Source organism: Lutra lutra, chromosome 6, assembly GCF_902655055.1.
Source record: "Lutra lutra chromosome 6, mLutLut1.2, whole genome shotgun sequence".
NCBI lineage: Eukaryota > Metazoa > Chordata > Mammalia > Carnivora > Mustelidae > Lutra > Lutra lutra.
In genome coordinates, this window is record NC_062283.1 from 107,226,919 (window position 1) to 107,251,754 (window position 24,836).

Below are 24,836 nucleotides of genomic sequence, written 5' to 3' on the forward strand. Positions count from 1 at the left end.
GCCTCAAATGCTTTTTTTCTCCCCCTGGTTTTCACAAGCCAACTCCTTACCCTTCAGGAGTCAGCTTACATAGTGTCTCTTCAAACACGTCCCTCAATACACCATGAAAGGAAATGCCCTCGATACTCTTTATCACCACCTTCTGTTCAGATCCTTCATAATACAAGCTGTGTGCATGTCGTTCTTTGTTCACTTGAGTATTACCTGTGAATTTCAAAGGCAGGAAATATGTCTTTTATTTATCTGTACTCCCTATTAGTCAAGTGTCTGGCATGCAGTGCACACTCACTACATTTCTATCAAAGAAAGGAAGGAGAAAAGAAGTAATGAGCACAGAGAATCAGCAAAAAGATTTTGGAAAGGGGGCAGAGTTGGGGAAGAAAACCTAGCAAGAACTTCTTTTGGAAGAACTGAGTGATCAACAATGTTTGGCAATTTCTAAAACTAGGTTTAAATCTTAAATTACTGTCATTAATTCAATTATTGCTAGAAACCTTTTAAAGAAAACCAAATTTCAACAATATTCATATGAACGATTAGGATTAAACTCTTATAGAATGCAAGATATGAAATTCTTTGCAGGTAAATGCTACAGTATTTGGGAGAATAATCTTAATTAACAAACATAATATATAATTTTAGATTTGAAAGTCACAACACATATTAGTCAATGAGGAAAAGTCTAAGAAACTATATAAGAGTGCAGCTTCCCTGAACAGCTCAGATTCCAGGTAGAAAAATATAATCTGAGATTAAAAAAAAAAAAAAGATCCAACACTGGTCTGGGAGGATGTGATAGTTAATTTTCTATGTCAGTTTGGCTAAGCATGGTATCCAGAAATTTGGTCAAACACTACTCTAGATGTTTCTGTGAAGGTAATTGTGTGTGTGTGTGTGTGTGTGTGTGTGTGTGTGTGTGTGCATGAAAGTAATTTTCAAGTGAGATTAACATTTAAGTCAGTAGACTTTGAGTTAAGCAGATTACCCTCCATAATGTAGCTAGGCCTCATCCAATCACTTGAAGGCTTTATCAGAAAAGACTCACTCCTCCAAAGAGAGAGGGAATTCTTCCAGCAGACCAGTTTTGGGTCTGACTATAGCATCACCTCTTTCCTGGGTCTCTAGCCTATCAGCCACCCTGCAGATTTTGGATTTGCCAGCCCCCACAATTGTGTGAGCCAATTCCTTAAACTAAATAAATCTCTACACACACACACTCTCTCTCTCTCTCTCTCCTGATCCCCTTCCTCTGGGGAGCTCTAATACATCTAAACCGTAGAAAACATAAATTCAAGTCCCAGCTCTGGTACTTACAACCGGGTGATCACTGAGTTTCCTTGGAATGATTGTTTCAATTACAAAATGAGTGGATTGAAAAAAATCAACAATTACCAAATGTTAATGATTTCACTTCTGTATACCACAACTTAACCACTGTTTCCAAATAAACATGAAATGAAAATGTACATAAAAATAACTTTAGGCAAGCTATTATTCATTTATTCATTTTAAAATTAATATGAGCATACAAATTAAGTAGAAATTAATAGATGTTGTTTTGATAGTTAAAATCCAAAGTACTTTCCATGGTAGAAAATACTGGAAAGAATCCTAAGGTAACACTGAATTCAACAGACAGATGGCATTTATTTGGCAAATTGTCAATAAAAATTAACTTCTCCCAGGAGAGAAATAATATACTTACAACATTTTCAGCTTTTAAAATAAATTACCTCATTTCACAGTGAAAATGTTTTACTTCACAAGGTAACACTATTTTTACAAAATATGATAGCCTCCAAATTATTATGAATGTCATTTTTTCAGCCATGAGTCAATCATATTAAGACTAGGACTTATACTGGTAAATGAGAAATTTCTTTGCTTAGAAAAATGTAGAATTCAATAATTTCATACGTAATTAAATAATTTGGAATTCAATCAAATATTTTATAAATTTTATTACTGTGGATGTAAAATACATATTTGGAACTAAAATTGATTATTTCAATTATGCCTTTTAATAGTTATATACATTTTTTTAAAGATTTATTTAGTTATTTGAGAGTGAGACAGAGAGAGAGTGTGAGTGGGAGGGGCAGTGGAAGAGGAATAGAGAATCTCAAGCAGACTCCGCACGGAGCACGGAGCTGGATGTGGGGTGGATCTCAAGACCCTGAGATCATGACCTGAGCCAAAACCAAGAGTTGTTGCTCAACCAACTGTACCACCCAGGTGCCCCTAAACACTTCTATTTTATACTATAAAATTACCTAGGCATACAATAGCCAACCTTTTTAAAGGTATATAAAAGAATTCTTAGATGATAATTATAGATTATTTTGTCAAGAAAACTGATGAAAACAAATCTTCATATTTCAGAAGCATACCTTAAAGGCAAATAGGAAATTTTAGAAAGAGTAATACAAGCAAATTCTAACCGGGCAATTTCCCTTCAACTACTGAGTTGGGCAGAAGGAACCAGTAGGGGAGGTAGAAAGAGAGTCTTAAAGAAAATTTTTACTAATAATGTCTCTAGTAGCTAAACTGCACTAAGTTAAATATATATATATATATATATACATACGTATATATATATATATATATATATATGAGAGTTTAAAAGAATATACAGAAAAACAAATAGTTTGAAAAAAATTACAGAAAAGATTAGATCAGAAGGATGTAATTAAGTAAGAAAATGTCAACATTAAACTTTTTTACTCCATTAAAACTGGAGAAATGTTGAAACCAAAACACTGTAGCCAGGATACAGCTGTGTAAACTGACATGTAGTTTGTGTGTTTGGGGGAGGGAGTAGGAATTCTGGTGAGCTGTGTCATCAAATCACTTTAAATTTGTTTAAAATATTTTTTATTTGAAAATATATTATTTTTAATAATTCCTAAAATTGTGATTAAAATTATCACTAAAATCTTTTTGAATTAGAAAATAGGGTTATTTGAAATGAGGAGTGAGATATTCCTGAAACCTGGAATTCTTCATCTGTAAGCTGCTCTTTTAAACATTCACTGAATTTTCTTGTTAAAAGTGACCTTAGAATTCAACCAGTTTATAATCACACTCAATGCAAGAATCTCATTTATAATGTAAATGACCAGGAGATTATCCAAGCCATGTGAATATTTCCAATGAGGGAGGGTAAGGAAGTCTATTCCAATGTCATATAGTTTAGTTATTAGAAAATCTTCCTCTATATTGAAATTAAATCTGTACCCCCTGTAATAATGTCCATCTGATTTTAGCTCTACACTTGAAGGCTAAACCATGCAAGTATATACTTTTTTTTCCCACATGTAAATCTATCAAATAGTTGAGGACTTAGCTATATCCCTTTCAAGTCTTTTCTTTTAGCCGAACTACTTCTATTTCCTCCAACCCTTTCACATATAGCACGTTTTCAACAACTATCACTGCTTTGGTCACTCTTTTCTGTTTGCCAACGACCCTGAAAAGTATGGCATCCAAACTAAACACGACATTCCAGATGTGATCCGGGTATGTGACGTAAAGAACTACTGCCTTCATTTGGAAAAAAAAAAAAGAAAAGAAAAGAAAAGAAATCTTTATTCTTAGTAATAAAGATGGGGATTTATAACCCCTCTTAAAAATTCATAACGATGCCCTAATTAATATGTTTTCATAAACAATACTGGAGATAAAACTTGGCAATTTTTCTTAATTCTCTGTATGCTGTGTGGAAATTTAAATCAAAACACCTGGATATATCACACAGATTGTAGCAGAGTTATTTTTGGATCTTAAACTTATATTTCCATTCAAGTTTTCCACACTTAAAGTCTCTGCATGAATACAGAGACTTGATGAACTGTTACTTTACACTTTTAAAGGTTTACAGTAAAAGATAAGTTTCACTGCCTTGCTAAGGAGATTTATGTCTATGCATACGCTCAGATAATCTTTAGATCATGATATGAAGAATTAATGTTTGAATCATGCCTACATTCTTCCCATTCTCCAAATTCTTCCTAATTATGGCAATACTTAGGAAAGAAGAAAGTTTGGAATTTGAAACTACTTCTGGGCACACACTGTATTTCCAGGACTCAGATATAGGATATTCTACCTCACTCCACTCAGCACAAGTCACACAGACATTTTCCTAAATAGAAGCATTTAGTGTGCTCAGAAAAAAAAGAAGTTAACTTGAATTACTAGTTTTAAGAAATCATAAGATCTACATCTCCATAATAAATAAAAAACAACTTTTTGCAAATAATTATCTCCAAGAAATCAGCTGAAGTAACAAGAGTCTTGAACTAGTCCAGACATTCTGCACCTCACTTGTTTCATATCTTTGGGGGGAAAAAAAAATTCCAACACATAGTACATTTTCTCATAATTTACAGTTGAGTAGATGCAAATATTGAGCCTATTTCAAGGGAAATGAAATCAATTAACATAATATTCTGAAGTAAGTATAAATCAAGATCAAAGGCTTATTGCTGTAGGTAAATGGTGAAAGTTTATTAACATAAAATATTAAAATGATTGCTTTTCTAGAAGCATTAAAAATTAGCTATTCCCGGGCGCCTGGGTGGCTCAGTGGGTTAAGCCTCTGCCTTCAGCTCAGGTCATGATCTCAGGGTCCTAGGATCGAGTCCCGCATCAGGCTCTCTGCTCATCAGGGAGTCTGCTTCCCTCTCTCTCTCTCTGCCTGCCTCTCTGCCTACTTGTGATCTCTCTCTGTCAAATAAACAAATAAAATCTTTAAAAAAAAATTAGCTATTCCCTTAAACATCAACTATTTGAGTTTCTAGAGATATAGAAAATTCCAATACAGTAAAAAATAGAAGTTACAAACTAAACCAGGGCTTAAAGCCAAATATATTCATTCCCTGGTTCTCAAAAGTCTCCTAAATATTTCCTAGTTGGTCCAAAGTGGTTTGACTGAAGAAAGCCAAATCCATCGAGAACAGTCCTGGTCCATCTGGGCAGCTGTCCTATCCAGGACGACTCAGAGGGATAGGACCGCTCTCACTCCTTCCCAGAAACCCCCGTAGCCTGGAGAGTGAGGTAATGGAGGAGAGCAGGAGAGCTATTAACCTCTGGAAGCTAGATCACTTGACTGTTTACAACACAACAGTCCGGTAACAACTAGACAGCATTAAACTACTGAAAGGTGCCACAGCCTTACTTCAAGAGTTCAACAGTTCCTTCACAGCTATTAGAATTGTCTGTGAACCCATGTTTCTTTTCCCTAAGCAACTTAAATTCTATTTATAAATACTGAGGTACTGAAGTACTTACAGCTTAGCAGAGTGAAATTCCCATCATATACATGTATAGCACATTATAAAAATAGATTAAGTTTAAAATCAGGTAGATTTAATATGAGAAAATTTAAAAACATCATGAAAGTGTTCATTCTAAACTGTTCAATAATAGTTATTATCTTTAAAATCTGCATGATATCATTAGAATACTACTGGGTTAAAGTGGTGTTTAGCCTTGGGAAGTTTCTTTTTCTATTGACTCCCTTTAAGCAGCTATTCTTACTGCTCTTTCACAGATTAAATGACAAAAGCAACACTCTCACCCCGTAAGACTACAAATTTGCTGAACTTTTGGCACAAATTCAGAAACTGTTTCCATAGAGTAAATAATCACCATTTCTTTTTTTCCAATCAGTTGCTTGCTTGTTTGTTTGCTTGTTTATTATGCTCCAGGCCCAGTGTGGAACCCAGCATGGGGCTTGAACTAATGACCCTGAAGATCAAGAGTTGGAGGTTTAACCAACTGAGCCACCCAGGCGCCCTTTATTTATTTACTTTGCAAGTAATCTCTACACCCAACATGAGGCTCGAACTCACAACTCTGAGATCCAGAGTTAGATGCTCTACAGAGTGAGCCACGTGCCCCAACAATCTCCATTTCTAATCACAGTCATGGTATGGTTATGACTATTTCTATATCACAAGGTATTCATCCTCATATAAAATTGCACTTGGGGTAATAAAAGCTTTAGTCCTTACAATTTAAATCACAAACACTCTAAGACCTTTCTGGAATTCTGAAGGAAATATGTATGCAAACAAACTCTAAGTGTAGAAAAACTATTTTAGTATTTTGTTTTGGTTCATCTCATTTCCTTTTATTCATTTCTCTAAAATTTTTCTGGAAAAAAAAAGAACAAAATATAGAACATTTTATTGACTGACCATTAGTCTTGTTGCTAAATTTAGTCATTGTCAAAATCAAAACAGGTATCATTTATGTAGCTTTTGTAATGTGTGAATTTAAATATAAGGAGCTTTACATATATTATCTACTAAATTCCAGGTCCATACATTTAATTGCCTACCAGACTCCCCAACTTGGAAGTCACACAGACATTTAAAACTTAACATGTCCTGGGGCTCCTGGGTGGCTCAGTCGGTTAAGCATCTGCCTTTGGCTCAGATTATTATCTCAGGGTCTTGCAATCAAAGCTGAGCCCTCCATGGGGTTCCATGCTCAGTGGGGAGGGGAGTCTGTTTATCCCTCTCCCTCTACCCCTCCCCCCTGCTAATGTTCTCTCTCTCTCTCTTTCAAATAAATAAATTTAATTTAATTTAAAAAATTAAAAAAAAAAAACAACCCTCAACACATCCTGAAAAGAATTTTCTATCTCCCTTACAAACATATTCCATTATTCTGAAACTGGGTGAATGATACCATCATCCATTTGGTCATCAAGAAACCTGGGAGTTATAATAATACCAGCTACTACTTGGGAACACCTACTTTGTGTCAAGAATTATGCAAGGTATATTACCTATATTAAATCTATTGTCCCCCTCCAAAAACTTGCAAGATAGGTATTATTCCAAGAAATCTTATAGTAAAGAACCCTGTTTAATTTCAGGTAATTCAACTTTTCTTTGATTAATTTTAGCACTAAATGCTTTTTTCATCCTAACTTCTGGCAAACCAATTAATGGTACTAATCAGATCAAACTCTGGAAATGCCTTTTAAAAAAAAACTGTCATCAAACTGCTCATTCTTTTTGCCAAAGTCATATTAGTGATCTACTTGATAAAGATGAGTAGTTAAAAGGAGCATAATATGAGTTTAAAGTTGTATTTTCTGTGTGTAATCGACATTTTACTTCCTCATAGCCTGATTCCTTGGTGTGAGTCCAATTTCTTTCAGATCAATTATTTATGAAAATTTACCTTTCAGAATAATATGCTTAAATAGTAGAAGAAATAAAGAACATACCAGTACTTTATGTTTTGTTTTGTTTTTTATGTGAGTGGATGACTAGGGTACTACTGTTACTCTTTCTATGAGGCAGCAGATAATCAATATATTGATTCAGCACTAACCAGGCACTAAGCTTAAAAGCATGGGAAATACAGGAATAATTTTAAAGTATGATCCCTTTTCTCTAGATGCTTATACTCTAGTTGGGACTAAATAAAGAGTAAAATGCCAATAAGAGAGACCAAGAGGAGAAAACAAAAAACAAAAAACTGAGCTCACAGAGCAGATTGTGATTGCCAAACATGGGGGGTGTGAGGTAGGTGAAATTGGTGAAGAGGTTCAAAAGGTACAAATTTTCAGTTATAAAATTAGTAAGTCATGGGGATATAATGTACAGCACAGTGACTACAGTTAATAATAATGCATATAATAAATAATGCTGCATATAATAAAAATGTACATTCAAAAGTTGCTAAGAGAGTAAATCTTAAAAGTTTTCATCAAAACAAAAAAAATTTCTTATAACTAGGTGTGGTGATGGACATGAACTAGACTTATTGTGATCATTATTTCACAATACACAAAGACTGAATCATTTTATTGTGCACCTGAAACTAATATGTTATATGTCAATTATACCTCAATAAAAAATAAATAAGAAAAATAAAAACAGACCAAGAGTACTTTGATAGAGCATTAAAAATACCAAAAATAGCAACATGACTAATTGCCAAAAGCATGGTAAAATGATAGGTACCTAATCAGAGCTTATGAGAGAGAGAGAAATGTTTCTCGGAAAGTGTAGTGTAAAATATAACAGGTAGAAATATTTCCAAAGAAATTACATAAATCTGCTTTAGTTGCCCTTTATATATATCTGCACTATCAATTTACACAAAATTTTCCCTTAAAATAAGTTTTACAGAATACGAGTAATTTAAGTAACACAGTAAGCTCAGCATTCTGCAAAAATACAAAAAGAATCATCTCTAGTTCCAAAAATCACGCCTCTACCTACAAATTAGCCACAATTAGGTGTGCTGACATAAGCATATTGTACTATCAAATACTGGAAATTCTGCAAGAATTAAAATGTTATGAGTACATGGAACAAGATAATCCAAACAAACTGGACATTCTTAAAAGTCATTATCCACAACATCTTGAAAAACCCACACAAAGTATCTATGGCAAAGAAAAAAGAAATTCCACCCAAGACCAATAAATGGATACTCCAGCATCACACCTTAGGGGAAAAAAATGCTGGAAGAGCTATCCATATAAGAATTTATTTTTGGATACCTAGACAGACTTTAATGCCATATTCAAAATGAAAAATAAATATCCAGCCATAGAAAAATATCATATTGTGACAGAGAAACTAAAAGAACCCCATGAAAAATTGCTTTATTCACTCTTTTTCCTACTTCCACTCTTGCTGAGACCTGCACCTCAGCCCTTACACACGCCATATAGAACACAGAATAGATGTCCTGTTCGTAAAGGTCAACTATTTAATGATTTCTTTGGACTCTTCGAGCACAAAAGATAACATCGAAGAAGTTAATACTGGGCAGGGTCATCATGAACATTTTCTAAGACCATTGACTCCACAAGACCCTTTGCTGCAGGGCACAGATGATTTAAGGAGAATACCTAAATCCTATTCTTTGTTCCCAGATTATCAAGAAGACATGGATACCGACCACCAACCTCAATAAAAATTCCAGGCTCCAGGCAAAGACAAGACTCACTCTTCCTTCCTTTCGCAGTCCCCCAGAAGCTCTGTCAGTATCTACACTCTCTCTCTCTATACCTGCAAAAAACACTGCTCTCACCTCCTCTTGGCTCCAGTTTGATTTTTATCCTGCATTAAATTAAGGCCCCTCTTGGCTGGTCCTGTGGAAACCTCCCCCTGGGTCCTCAGACCCAAGCAGTCTGCATCAGTATCACAAAGATAATATTTAAAATTCTGAGATCAAAAGATCTACCTCTTTGCAATGGTATTAAGCTCAGTACTTGGACTACTATCCCCTAACTTTCACTTATTATATTCCTAATTGCTACCACCAAATACACAAAGTAAATATAACAAGAAGTATAATCCTCCTGTTCAATTTCTGAATGTCTTAGAATACTTGCTGTTGCAGCAGGAAATATTTAATAGACATTTTTTTATTTCAGCTTTAAAAAATAGTCTACTTGCTAACTAAGGTCTGAAGTATCCATCATTATTCAAACACAATCACAATTTCCTTTCCAATTAAATACAATGTATAAATATATATGCCACATGATGTATTTTCAAATAGGTTCCTTTTTTTACAGTTATGGGAGAAGCCAAGAGAATTAATCCATTAAAAAACTTCAAAATCATCAGAAGTTTAGCAAGATATACACATTAAAAATCAACAAGACAGGGCCGCCTGGGTGGCTCAGTTGGTTGGGCGACTGCCTTCAGCTCGGGTCATGATCCTGGAGTCCCGGGATTGAGTCCCACATTGGGCTCAGCTCCATGGGGAGTCTGCTTCTCCCTCTGACCTTCTCCCCTCTCATGCTCTCTCTCACTGTCTCTCAAATAAATAAATAAAATCTTAAAAAAAAAATCAACATGACAAAAAACTGCCATAAAGAGATCATATAGAAATAGTTTTAAGAACTTTACTTTTTCTGTCAGTAAGGCATTCCTTTACCTAAATTTCAAATACTGTGAAAAAGTTGAACCAATAAGATGAATATCTCCACCTACATTCAACATTGTGAGTCTTCTGCTATAAATGTTATGCTACCTCTTCCCTTTCCCTTTATGTATCAATTAATTTTATTTTTGGGAAATCCCCATGTAATCAAATACATTAACAGTTCTAAAGAAAAACAGATGACACTAAGTCAGTTAAATACTATAAATACCCATATCTAAATTCAGTTCCACTTGCCACTGAATGGGTTCAGACAAATCAGGTGTTATGCCAAGTGAGAATTTTTTAATATTTTGACTTTCAAAATTAAAATTTAAAAAATAGATAAAGGATGGTGGGCTGTAGTTTAATCCCCATGGTACAGAGGAAACTGGAGCATACAAAGGGTCAATAATTTATTAAAGACTAAAACAAGTAGCAAAACCAAGTACAATGAAAACAGGCAATCTGGGTGCCTGGGTGCCTCAGCTGGTTGAGCAACTGCCTTCCGCTCAGGTCATGATTTTAGAGTCCTGGGATTGAGTCCTACATCAGGCTTCCTGCTCAGCAGGAAGTCTGCTTCTCTCTCTGACTCTCTCCCCTCTCATGCTCTCTCCTGACTCTCTTGCTCTCAAATAAATAAATAAAATCATAAAAAAAGGCAAAAGAAAACAGGCGATCTACTCCAGACCCCATACTTGTAATCCCAGCTCCAGGAAGCCTCCAATCCAACAGGAAATCCTCATGATTTTATCTATCCAGAATAATTCCATAACCCCTAATTCCAATGCTGCCCTAATCTGAGACGCCATCCTCTCTCACTGGGTTTACTGCACTAGCCTGCTAACCAAGCTATCTGATTCTTCTGTCCGTTTAACGAATAGTAAGAACTGGTGTTCTTTAGCCTACAAGAAAAGAAACTCCAGGTTCTGTACCCTCTCATCTATTTTCCATCAATGACCTCCTCTACTTCTCTCCCCTCTCTCACACTGCCAGCACAAGTCCTTTGTGCTGCTCCTTGTCCCCAGGCATGTTCGCCCTTATGGCCTTGGCACTGACTAGTCCTCCTGCCTGGCACACAGTTCCTTTTGTATCTACATGACCACCCCCTCCCTCTTGCAGTATCATTTCCAATGAGGCCCTATACTGTAAACTTTATTTAAAATTGCAACTGCCCCCCACAAAGTAACTGGCTCTCCAAATCCCCCTTTCCTGCTCTAGTTTTTCTTTTTAACATTTACTACCTTCGAACATTCTAGACAATTCACTTATTTTTTATTTCCCTATCTCTTATGCTCTTAGATTTTACATGTATACCAATACATCCTAAGCCCTTAAAAAATCATCTAGTACATAGAAAATGCTGAAAAATAATTATTTCCATTGAGACTTTTTTTTTTAAGATTTTATTTATTTGACAGAGAGAGAGAGATCACAAGTAGGCAGAGAGACAGGCAGAGAGAGAGAGGGGAGGAAGCAGGCCCCCCGCTGAGCAGAGAGCCGGATGCAGGGCTCGATCCCAGGACCCGGGATCACGACCCGAGCTGAAGGCAGAGGCCTCAACCCACTGAGCCACCCAGGCGCCCCTCCATTGAGACTTTTATGTCAACTTCAACCCAAATACTTTGAGCTATACTTGTCTACATCTCTTATAGTTGTTAGCATTTCTCAGGATCTCACAAAAAGTTATAATTTCAAAAAATGCTTAAATTACATTTTTTAACAGCCAAGTATTGCATGCTCATGATTTACTAAGATTCTTTATGTAGAAATATACTTTATAGACATGGAGAGATGTTCATGACATCACTCAGAGAAGACAGGCAAGAAAGAGTGTATGTAGTATGATCACTTATATATGGAAAGAGTATGTATTTGCATTTACAGGTTTTTCTTGTATGATGACATTAGGTATTTTTCAAACATTTCTCCTTTCTGTATATTCATATTTTCTAATTTTTTCAATAATGAATATGTATTATTTATCTGATTAACAAATAAATACACTTCTTTGCCCCCCAAAAATTATCTTCACAATATAATTACCAGCTAAATTCTCACTCTTGCTCTATGAATAAAATATGTATTCACTGTTAATAAAACTGTTTTATAAATGCAATCTAGATATGTGCTACGAATGTAATTTAAGTGACTGACTACAGCTATTTATCGAATTACTTTCTTTATACAAGGGATGATGTGGCTAATTCTTTTGTTTATACAGAGAGTAATATGGCACAAATGTGCTAAATATTACCACTACATCAATATATCTATGGGAAATCCACATATTCAATCTAACTTTCAGATATTAACTTTGAAATACTCTTTTCAATGGCAGTACTTTTAATAGGCTTTTATATTTGCAGTATAAACTTATAAACATTTCTTTTTTTATCTTTAAAGTTAGAAGCACAAGTAACATAAATATATTCAACTTGAACTTTGGTTGTTGTTGCTGTGAAAAGTATTAATATTTACTTCAATTGTTCCCTGTTTCAAAAGTATTTAAAGTAATGTAATTAACAAAGTAAAGCTATGGATTTAGAAAAACTGTATTCTATATTTTACATGTCCCGTTTTTTTAAAAACACATCCTTAAAGGCTATTACTATTTTGCTAAAGGAAAATCAACAAAAGAGTTACTTTAATGCCAACTCTTAATTTAGAAAATACATTCATTTTTCAGAAAGGTTTGGAATCCTTGCTTTAACTTTTAAAATGTACACATAATAGTATTAAGAACTCTAAGACAAGCCTAATTATGATCAATTACTTTCTTTTCAAACAAAAAACAAATTCAGTTATTGTCTATAAAAAGAAACCTAGGGGCGCCTGGGTGGCTCAGTGGGTTAAGCCGCTGCCTTTGGCTCAGGTCATGATCCCAGGGTCCTAGGATCGAGCCCCGCATCGGGCTCTCTGCAGAGCAGGGAGCCTGCTTCCCTTCCTCTCTCTCTGCCTGCCTCTCTGCCTACTTGTGATCTCTCTGTCAAAAAAAAAAAATTTAAAAGGAAACCTAAATTGGTTTGTAATACTTTTCCATGATCTTAAATCTAGAAGGAAAATATTATTTTTTTAGTATTTATATATATTTATATCTGAACTTCTTTGAAATGAAATTTGACTTAGGTTTTTCCAAACTTAAATTCCATTCAACAATTTTTTAAAATTATTGCAAAAACTTTACAAAAAAATAAGTTCACAAGGGTATTTAACATGAAAGTTTACATACCTTGGCTTCCGAAATGCTAGACTATATTGCTGGCAAGCCAGACCCACAGTGGGGGTATAAACAATAGGCATGAATTTCTCAATGTCAGACATTAGCACACTATAAAAGAGCTTTTCATTTCTGTCCTGAAGATCCATTAAAAGTAGATACCTGTGGAAATTGGACATAATGAGATCTATATTCCCAAAAGTCATGAAACAGATGCTTAGAAATATAAACATTTTTCAACAAAGTATTTTTTACGTCACATAGAAAACAACTGATCAAAAAAGACTTTAGAAATATTCTTAAACACCTCAAAGAATGAAGAACCATAAACCTGAGCAACTGTCATTCAAACTTTAAAATCATTGCTAAAACAACATAGTTTTATGTAATACCTGGAAAGACTTTATCCCTATTTTAAATTGAAAATACCATTAGAGATCTAATTTAAACATTACCTTAACTAAGTAAATAGACTTCATCCTGTAACTTGTAATACTGAATAACCAAGGGAAATGACAAGTAGAAAATAAGGAATTTAGTACCAACCCTAAAAATTACTAAAGTAGGCAAGTTCTTATTGTTTGTATCAAAAGGGCTTTTTCTTTCTAGAGGCATTTCTTTTTTTTTTTTTTTAAAGATTTTATTTATTTATTTGACAGAGAGAAATCACAAGTAAGCAGAGAGGCAGGCAGAGAGAGAGGAGGAAGCAGGCTCCCTGCTGAGCAGAAAGCCCGATGTGGGGCTCGAACCCAGGACCTGGGATCATGACCTGAGCCGAAGGCAGCGGCTTAACCCACTGAGCCACCCAGGCGCCCCTCTAGAGGCATTTCTAACCCAGAGTTCTCTTTCTAAACATCAACCTTATCATGTTACCTGTAACCTTTGATAATTCTTAGAATAAAAGCCAAACTGCTCACTACAACTTCAAATAGTCTTAACAGAATTGTACTTAATCTTACTAGCCTTTTTAAGTTGATTTCCATTCCCTGGAATAGTTGAAAATGCACAGAATGGAGAGTCAGAGATACAAGGATTCTAATGTTTGGCAAACAGATGGGTTGTATCAAACCCTTAAACATTTGGGAAGATGATGACTTTCAGGCATGTTAAAACTGATTTAGTAATGTGGAAATCATCATTCCTAAATCAATAATCAATTCTCAGACCTCATCTTATTTTACCTGTCAAAACATTGACACAGATACCCTTCCTTGGAGCTCAATACCCTCTTTTTGCTTGTCTTCTGGGCCATCATATTTTTCTTGATTTTCCCTCTGTCTCATTGGTCATTCCTTTCCTGTTTCTTTGTTGCTTCCTCCTCTTTTCTGAAAGCTCTCTAATGCCCATATCTAATATATAAGGAAAGTAGGTTGGCTTTACCTTTAACATATATCCAAAGTCTAAACACCTTCATTGCTACCATCCTGGGTCTAACCTCTTACTTGGATTAATGTGATAGTCTCCTAAATATTCTTCCAGCCTACATTCTATTCTTAACATTGCAGACAGTCTTCTTGAAATATAGGTCAGATCAGGTTGATCTTCTGTTCAAAACCTTGAATAGTTTCCATTTCACCCAGAATAACAAAAAAGTCCCTTAGTAGCCTTCAAAGCCATTCATAATCTGTCTTCCCCACTTCCCCTCCCAACCTACCATTCTCCCCTGCCTCATTCTGCTCCAGACACAGCTCTCTGCTGACCCCTGAACACAACAGCTGCAGAACACTGTTCCTCAGATTTCCTCATGGTTAATTACCTCACTGCCTTTGATGATTTGCTCATGAATCATTTCCTCAATGAAGTCTTCTCCTGATTGATATAACAATATAACAACACAAACTGACCATCCCAACCCTCAGCATCACCATCCCAACCCTCAGCCCTTCTTATCCTACTTTTTTTTTCATCAGCACCTGTCAATTTTTAGCATATTAACTTACTGTTTTACTACTTAGTATTTAATAATTTTTTAAAATAATTTACCTAAATTCCATGAAGGCAGAGACCATGGTCTATAATCCCAATATCTTAAAGAGGACCTGACAGTCAGTCAGTTGATGCTCAATAAATATTTGAGGAATAGTCTTTGGTAAAACATGAATGTGACCAGCACTTAGGAGGTAGAGGTAAACGGCCCAGGAAAAGAATTTAAAGTGAAAACACCAGAGTCTGAAGGATAGACTTATGGAACAAATGAAAAGGAGTATAAAGGAATTTAAGAAGCAGCAAACATATACATTAGGCAAACAGGTCAGCCTCTTTCCCCAGCTGCCTCTGTCTTCACTAATGAAAGGTAGCCATGGCAGGGGTGGAGGTTATCCATGGGCTCAGCAACATGGACTTCCACTCACCAAAGCCAACCTTGCTATAGATACTCCTGAATACTCCATCTGCAAGAACAGACCAGCCAGTGCTGAACACCTGATATGGCACCATGAGGGGTGATCAGCAATCTACCTGGTGGCAGGCAGACTACTTCCCTCATGGAAGGGGTGGTGTTAGTTCTTACTGGAATAGATACCTACTCTGGTTACAGATCTGCTTCCCCTGCAAACAATACTTCTGCCAAAACTACAGTCCAAGGATTTACAGAATGCCTTAAACACCATTATGGTATTCCACACAATACGGCTTTTAACCAAAGAACTCAGTGGGCCCATATTCATGGAATTCACCATGTTTCCCACCATCCTGAAGCAGCTGGCTTGACAGAACAGCAGAATGGCCTCTGAAGACTTAGTAATAGCACCAGGTAGGTGGCAACCTACAGAGCTGGGGCAAGGTTCTCCAGGATGCTGTATAAGCAGAGAATCCGTGTCTGCTATATGGTGCTGTTTCTCCTACAGCCAGAACTAAGAGATGGAAATTGGAGTGGCACCACTCCCAATGACCCCCATGACCCACTGGCAAAATTTCTGCCCCCTGTCCCCATGAACTTACGCTCTAATGGCCTAGAAGTCTTAGTTCCAAAGGGAGGAATGTTTCTACCAGGAGACAATGACTCTACTGAACTGGAGGTTAATACTGCTGTTAGCCACTTTGGCCACCATACGCCTCTGAATCAACAAGCAAAGAAAAGAGTTACTGTGCTAGTTGGGGTGACTGATCTGACTACCAAAGGCAAGCTGGACTGCTACTTCATCATCATCATCATCATCATCATTAGTATTAGTATTATTTAAAGATTTATTTATTTATCTTAGAGAGAGAGAGACAGAGAGAAGAAGAGACAACACAAGCAGGAGGAAGGGCAGAAGGAAAGAATCCTCAAGCAAACAGCCAGCTGAGCAAGGAGCCCCATGTGGCGCTCGATCCCACGACCCTGAGATCACGACCTGAGCTGAAACCAAGAGTTGGCTGCTCAACTGAGTGAGCCACCCAGGTGCCCCATCCACTCCATTTTTATTATTAATCTTCAACCCCCAGCAAAAAGGAATGCCTTTGGACTGGACTCCCTTTGGACTGGAACTGCAACTCATCCCTTGGTTTCCAGCCTGCCACTCCACCTACAGATTTAGGACTTACCTAAGCTCCATAATCATGTGAGCCAATTCCTTAAAAATAAGTAAATAAATAATCAGTCAGTCAGTTACTCAGTCTCTTTACATAGAACCAGCAGGATATGTGTATATTTCGGTCTTTTTCTCTGGAGAACCCTAATACAAATACTTACTAGGCATGGGTTTGTTACCTCTTCCAAACTTTGCAATAATATTTTGAAATAACTATTATTTCTTTAAATCCACCAATAAAAAACCTCAGGTTTAGAGAGTTTCAGTGCCTTAATAGGAAAGGGCCAAGCCACAAGTACAGGGCACAGTAGACACCAGTCATGGCAATGGTTGCAACAGGTGGTTTGCTTAAGGCCCCTCGTGAAACACAACCAGAATTTCAACTGAAGACTACCCAGTTCAAGGTAGGGAACAGTATTACCTTCATCTTTGTACAGACACAGAAACTGAGTTCTAAAAGTAAGTGACCCAAATCTGCAGTAGTGTTAGAACCAAGCTTGGAAGTGGGAAAAGTGTGCTTTTATCTATGATGAACTTAAAGTCTTGACTGAAAGCTGCTATGTCCTGTTTTATTCTGTGTGAAAGGGCATTTCCTGATAACTCACCTTCACAGCAACCATCTGATCACAAGGGAAAAGTAGTCTCTTTGAGGATATATTTAGAAACGAAAATTTTCTATTATTCGAATGTTCTTACCAACGGTAAATTTTTATTAAAACATCATTGTACTTATGGGGTGCCTGGGTGGCTCAGTTGGTTAAGTGTCTGCCTCTGGCTAAGGTCATGATCCTGAGGTCCTGGGATTGAGTTCCACATTGGGCTCCCTGCTCAGCGGGGAGTCCAGTTCGTCCTCTCCCTCTGTTACTCCCCCCTGCTTGTGATCTGTCTCTCATTCTCTCTCTCTCAAATAAATAAAATCCTTAAAAAGGGGTTGCCTGGGTGGCTCAGACAGTTGAGCATCTGCCTTTGGCTCAAGTCATGATCCCAGGGTCCCAGGATCGAGCCCCGCATTGGGCTCTCTGCTCAGCTGGGAGCTTGCTTCTCCCTCTCCCCCAACCCCGCTCATGCTAGCTCTCTCTCTTGCACTCTCTCATGCTCCCTCTCAAATAAATAAAGTCTTAAAAAAAAAAACTTTAAAAAAAACATAGTATTTATAGGTAAATTCTCAAACTTAACTACTCTCCAAATCACTAAATATTTTAACTTTCTCATCCAATTAGAAAAATAAACTAGACAACTGCCTAAGAGAAATATAAAAATCATCTTCAGGAATGTTGTTACCTGTCAAAGTCAGAGGTCAGACGCTCAAAATTTTTAATTACTCTAAGAACCTGGATGTCCTGACTGATGAAGCAAGGTGGCAACAATCCATGAATATTCAACTGCTGTCTCTCTTCCAGGGTAAAAGCCAAGTCCTATGGAGAAAAGAAAAACACCATAATTTGAAGGGAATAAAAACCAAAACCTACATACATATACCTACACATAAAGTCCAACAAATACATGGAATTAAAAATTAAAAATCAGAATTAAAAATACATGGTATTATCTAAACATTGGCCATTCAATTGTGAGATCATGTCATCTCTCAATACCTCAGTTTCTCATCTTTCAATATTAGAATACTATAATATTTTCAGATCTGTGTCATTCATATTGTCAGTTTTGAAATTAGGTAATGCAGAAAATGATGTAAAGATATGCAAATGAAAGATATAAATATTAATAATGTTATCCAATATATAAATGAGTTAGAATTGTAAGAGATTTTAAAATTATGAACATGAGTAGGTCACCTATAACCTGCTGTGCCTTCCCCTATAAAATAGATTTTAAAATGCCTTACATATGATTGAGGCACCTGTTCCAACACTTGTCTCTCAAATTATCTCCTACTATTCTTTTTTTTTCAAGTTGATGCTTTTTTTTAAGATTCTATTTATTTATCTGAGAGTGAGAGAGAGCGCACGCATGAGAGAGAGAGTGCACACACATAAGGGCACAAGCACAGGAGTGGCAGAGGAAGAGGGAGAAGCAGGCTCCCCGCTGAGCAGGGAGCCCAATGCGGGGCTAGATCCCAGGACCCCAAATCATGACCTGAGCCCGACAGCAGATGCTTAACTGACTGAGCCACCCGGGCGCCCCATCTTCTATTATTCTTATTATACTCTCAGCTACACAAAATTTTTCACCGTTGCCTGAACACAGCAGTCTTTTACTCTTTCATGACACCATGGACAAAAATGTTTTCCTTGCTTTTCTGCCTTTGAAGTCTAACCTCAAATGCTCCCTCTTCTCTAAAGCCTTTCCAGACTTACCCAATATGCCCATTAGAACCCTGTTATTATTCTATGTTATTTGTTTACAAGAACACTGACTGTTTTATAAAACCTGAGGCTTGAAACCAAGCAATGAAATATAACTGATGGGTGGAATCAAAAATCCAGAATGGACCAAAGAGATTTGCTGGAACATAATGTGAAGGGAAGTAATAGCAGAAAAACCTCAGTAGTCATTAATCTGGGAGAACCGGATGAACAGTTCCCCTGGAGAGGACTCCCCCTGCAGCTACCAAAGCCCCGGGTGTCTCTGAGTAGACTGATGACTGTTCCCCTGGGTCTGGCAATAGTGTGCCAACATGATAATGGTTGTGTCCACTCACTGTAAACATGCCTGATGCTTCTTAGACAACCAGGATGGTACAATGTGTTCACTAAGTTTGCACTGGGTGCTAACTGATGGGTGATTGCACCCATCTCCTCTGCCCCTGAAAGCTTCCTGCAATGGCAGAAGAGTGACTCCTGAGTATTACTCTGGGAGAAAGACAATTTGGCTCATCCTGGAGGTAGATGACACAACCAGCCTCAGAAAGTAGGTGAAGAAGATCAACAGACAAACCACTGTTTCTTCTAATTTTTTATATGTTTAGGCCCATTAACTCATGTCACTGGAGGAAAGCTTTATGTTTGATTCAACTCCTGGGTCGGGGGCAGCCTGAAGAAAGTCAAATAGATTTGTCCCCTGGGTGACCCCTGGTGGAGCTTTCTAAATTCCAACAAGGGTGAGCTGGGACCAGTGGCTCGAGAACCTCCAGGACAAGAAACTGCTTACAATCTTGACTTCTCAGAAGGTCTCCAAATGTCTCAGCACAGGTGTGTCCAGTTCCCAGTAAAAAATCTCAACAATACATGAACATATGTAAAAAGTAGTAAACTCCTAAATATTATGCCTTAAAAATCTGCCTGCAAAATAATAATCAAAATTATCAATATTCTGAGAAAAAGGCTTATTATCAAAAGCACTAACATATGCTCCTGCATTCACTTAATACTGGCACTTAATCATTTATTGGTATATTAGTCCTTCTTTTTACATAAATTTCCCATTGTTGGTCTGACCTATCAGGTCTCCTGTATCTTTTGCCATGTAAATGACTAGCTATCTTTTGCTATCCTTGGATAGTTAGTAACTACAAACACCTCACACTGTTAGCCAAATAGTCTATGGCATAATAAAGTGTCAGTTCAACTCTTAAACAATAATAACCACCAAAAACAAAATTAAAAAAAAACAACAACAACTTGGGATTAAAAATCTGGGGAACTAGGCCAAGTTATTAGGTCCTATTGCTACTCTATGAATTAAAAAAAAAAAAAAAAAGTAAGTCAGTGAGTAAGCAAACTTAAATCTTAAAATCCCTGAAAACTTAAAAATACATTTGGCATAAAAATATGCCAAATACATTATGACTTCACCTAAACCAGTGTTTAATAATGACACATCAATGTGATTCCTACCAACCAGCGGCTCCCCAGAAAGTATTCAGAGGAACAGGAAGTAGAATCTTGAAATATTTAATAATCCTGGCTCTTTCATTTTTTCATACTAACAGAGATATATTCATATATATTTTGTAGAGATCATACACAGTAGCTTAATACATTCTCCTTATTAAACACTAGCTTAATACAGTGAAACACTAGCTTAATACATTTTCCTCATTAAAAGCTGATGTGACAAATATCTGTTTCAAAGAATTTTTACCTCAGAGTTATGCGGTGGGGGTTATCCAACAAAGGATAGTGTATCCAACATATACATGCAGCTTCTAACTTTCATTTGATTCCTTCTGAGTCTTTCATGTCATTAAAGTTTAGACCTCTGTACATATATTAAGTTTCCAGACCACCTATAATTCTAATTCCCTAAAAGCTTTCTCGTACACCCTAGGTTCAACCCTGGTTTTCTCATTTTCTATCTTTCTTTTACTTTCCCTCCTCCTTACAAAACCTTTTGGACTAGATCCCTAGACAGCAGAATGGTATGCAATTTCACCGCAGAGGACAACACACAGGACAACCATTCTTCTGGGCTCTACTAACTGCTTTATGTATATCTTCTTGAGAAAACGGAGACTATCGAGCAGAAATGAAAACAAAATTCCTGGCATAACAAGAGACCTATATGAGAAATTGTGTTTGCACCTAAGAAACTTTGTCCTGAGTAATTTATCAGAAATGATTACCATAAAAGCAGAACGGATACAACCTGAACTCCACACTAACCATCTTTAATGTTTGCAATAAGCTTCAGTAATTTGCCTTGTTTTTTTCCAGAATAAGGAGTCAAAGTAATCAAGTGGAATGGCAAAAAGGAAAACGCTGCCTAAATCACAAAAATCTTTAATCTCTATATGAATAATTCATTGTAAAATGCATTTGTTGTAATGTTTCTTTTTATTATTTATTATTCTGAAATAAAGAGATCAAAGTGTGCTTTAGCTTTAAATGTCAATATTTTGAAATGTTTTATAGTTTGTTTTATAGTTTTTTTTTAATTTTTTTTTAATTTTTTATTTTTTTTCAGCATAACAGTATTCATTATTTTTGCACCACACCCAGTGCTCCATGCAATCCGTGCCCTCTACAATACCCACCACCTGGTGCCCCCAACCTCCCACCCCCCACCCCTTCAAAATTCTCAGATCGTTTTTCAGAGTCCATAGTCTCTCATGGTTCACCTCCCCTTCCAATTTCCCTCAACTCCCTTCTCCTCTCCATCTCCCCTTGTCCTCCATGCTATTTGTTATGCTCCACAAATAAGTGAAACCATATGATAATTGACTCTCTCTGCTTGACTTATTTCACTCAGCATAATCTCTTCCAGTACCCCCATGTTGCTACAAAACTTGGGTATTCATCCTTTCTTTCTTTTTTTTTTTTTTTTTTACAGCTTTATAAACATATATTTTTATCCCCAGGGGTACAGGTCTGCGAATCGCCAGGTTTACACACTTCACAACACTCACCATAGCACATACCCTCCCCAATATCCATAACCCCACCCCCTCTCCCAACCCCCTCCCCCCATCAACCCTCAGTTTGTTTTGTGAGATTAAGAGTCACTTATGGTTTGTCTCCCTCCCAATCCCATCTTGTTTCATTTACTCTTCTCCTACCCCCTCAACCCCCCATGTTGCATCTCCTCTCCCTCATATCAGGGAGATCATATGATAGTTGTCTTTCTCCGATTGTTTTATAGTTTTATAAATATAAATGTTTTATAGTTTATGTGCATATTCTATGCCTATAGAAAGAGAAGTTATTCTAATTTGTCTTGGACACATATTGAAGGGTTCTTTCCCCTAAGTCCTCCAGACTGCTAATTATTGTTCTTTGAAATTAGCTGTTTAACTATATAGAAAATGACTTTGAGAACTTTCCTGGGGTATGTAACCTCATTTCTTCAAAAAACCAATCAGCCAGATGGGATACACATTTCCAAGGTAAAGTTTTCAAATGATTATTTTGCATGCATTCAGCTGTGCAACCAAATCCTCTAGTGATCATCTCCTGTAAGAGGCAGAAAATCAATTATTTTAAACTAATAATATATTAACAACAGCTTCTTTAAGAAAAACATTTGGTGTCATTACACAGCAATTAATTTTTACTCATAGTTTATATAGAGTAATTTAAACTGGTAGAAGTAATGATTACAAAAATCTAAAATACACTTGGTCTTAAAGGGAGGGAAAAATAAAATAAGATGAAATCAGAGAGGGAGATAAACCATAAGAGACTCTTTTTTTTTTTTTTTTTTTTTAATTTGACAGAGAGATCACAAGCAGGCAGAGAGGCAGGCAGAGAGAGAGGAGGAAGCAGGCTCCCCGAGAGAGCAGAGAGCCCGATGCGGGGCTCGATCCCAGGACTCCGAGATCATGACCTGAGCCGAAGGCAGCGGCTTAACCCACTGAGCCACCCAGGCGCCCCCCATAAGAGACTCTTAATCATAGGAAACAAACTGAGGGTTGTTAGAGGCAGGGGAGAATGGGGTAACTGGGAATGGGTGGTAGGCATTGAGGAGGGCACTTGATATAATGAGCACTGGGTGTTTGTTTTTTAAAAGATTTTATTTATTTATTTGACAGAGAGAGAGATCACAAGTAGGCAGAGAGGCAGGCAGAGGAAGGGGGAAGCAGGTTCCCCACTGAGCAGAGAGCCTGACCCAGGGCTCGATCCCAAGACCCTGAGATCATGACCCGAGCTGAAAGCAGAGGCTTAACCCACTGAGCCACCCAGGTGCCCCAGCACTGGGTGTTAAATGTAACTGATGAGTCACTAAATTCTACCTCTAAGTGTTAATTAATTGAGTTTAAATTATATACAAACATATATATATATATATATATATATATATATATATATATATAGTTGGCCCTAGATGCCCTAAAATTTAGAGCAAAATCTCATAACCATAACACCTAGAGATTATTTCATTTAGGTATTATAGGATATTAGCAAGTATAACTATTTTGTAGTTTAAGTGACATGTTTGTTTAATTAATGAAAAGAAAGAGCATCTTTACCTAAGGGAGCAAATGGATTTTTAAAATATTGGATGAGAGGTTTAATTAAATTGTTTAAGTATCTCTCACTTAAAACTTAGCAATTACTAGTCTTTGTAGATTCCTTATAAGGCTGAGAAATTGTTAACCATCGATGTTAATAATACATTTTCCAAACATAGCTCTTAAAATCATTAATAAGATTTTTAAATTCTTGGGGCACCTGGGTGGCTCAGCTGGTTAAGCATCTGTCTTTGACTGAGGTGGAGTTTTGGGGGTCCTGGGACTGAGGCCTGTGTCAGGCTCCTCTCCCTCTGCCCCTCTCCCCATGCAGGCATGCCCTGTTCCCCCTCAAAAAAAATCTTTAAAAAAAAAGATTTTAAAATTCTTCCTGGCCCCAAGGAAGTTTTAAGGTAAATTTCACAAAGTCACCAAATCAGTAAAGTACCAGTTAAGTAAGTAGACTGGAGGTGAGCAGACTGGTCATTACTAGTAAATTATTGAAATGCCAATGAACAAAGTGATTAAAAAAAAAAAGCGAGATCTCATCCAAACCAAATGGGTAATACTAATTGCCAGCAGAGGCCCTAATAATCACATGTACATTTACAACATTCTAGATATGTCTATGGTACCATGTATGGTGATTATTCATATACTGAACCAGAAACATCAGGATTAGAAGATAATCATGTATTGCGACTTTGATTTCTCAATTCTTTGACCTAGTTGAAGAATTTACAGAGTATGGAAATTAGATGGCATAACATTAAATGACACATGAATTTGTAAATGTCCCTTGCCTATTCCTGAAAGAGGAGGAGGAGGACTGGCAAGATGTCTTCCTCTTCCTCTTTCTCTTCCTCTCTGAACTGGCGAGGCATCCTCCAATGTCCTCCCAAAGCATCAAGTATTTCCATCATGCAACTTCTCATACTTCATGATTTCTGCTGAAGGGCTGTTTTATCCAAAGGTCTAGGGGCTTCTTAAGGACAGGTACTATGATATTCACATTTGAATAGCACCCAATAAAATGTCAAAATGGAGCAGGGCCTCAATAAGTTTTAAGTAAACAAATGGATGAATATATGAATCTGAAACAACTTTCCATTTCCATGTAGTTCTGTTCTATGTACAGCTCTTCCTCAACTTACAATGGGGTCACATCCCGACAAACTCCTCATGTGGCTGACCGGGACCTGCAGCCTGCTGCCACTGCCCAGCACCACAAGAGACGATCATACCACATATTATTAAACCAAGAAAATATCAAAATTCAAAATTTGAAATACAGTTTCTACTGAATGCATATCACTTTCACACAGGGACCTAATCACAGACACTCAAG

The 24,836-nt window shown here is 36.8% G+C and overlaps 1 protein-coding gene across 1 annotated transcript in view; it reads right to left on the reverse strand.

Annotated features, from left to right (window-relative positions):
• The window catches only part of ME1 (malic enzyme 1), a 184,841-nt gene that overhangs the window by 142,024 nt on the left and 17,981 nt on the right, over positions 1–24,836 (reverse strand). Inside the window, exons 2-3 of the mRNA XM_047733415.1 lie at positions 17,923–18,056; positions 13,142–13,291 (exon numbers count right to left, since the gene is read on the reverse strand). Of these exons, the coding sequence (XP_047589371.1) occupies positions 13,142–13,291; positions 17,923–18,056 (284 nt within the window). The remainder of the gene's footprint in view (positions 1–13,141; positions 13,292–17,922; positions 18,057–24,836) is intronic.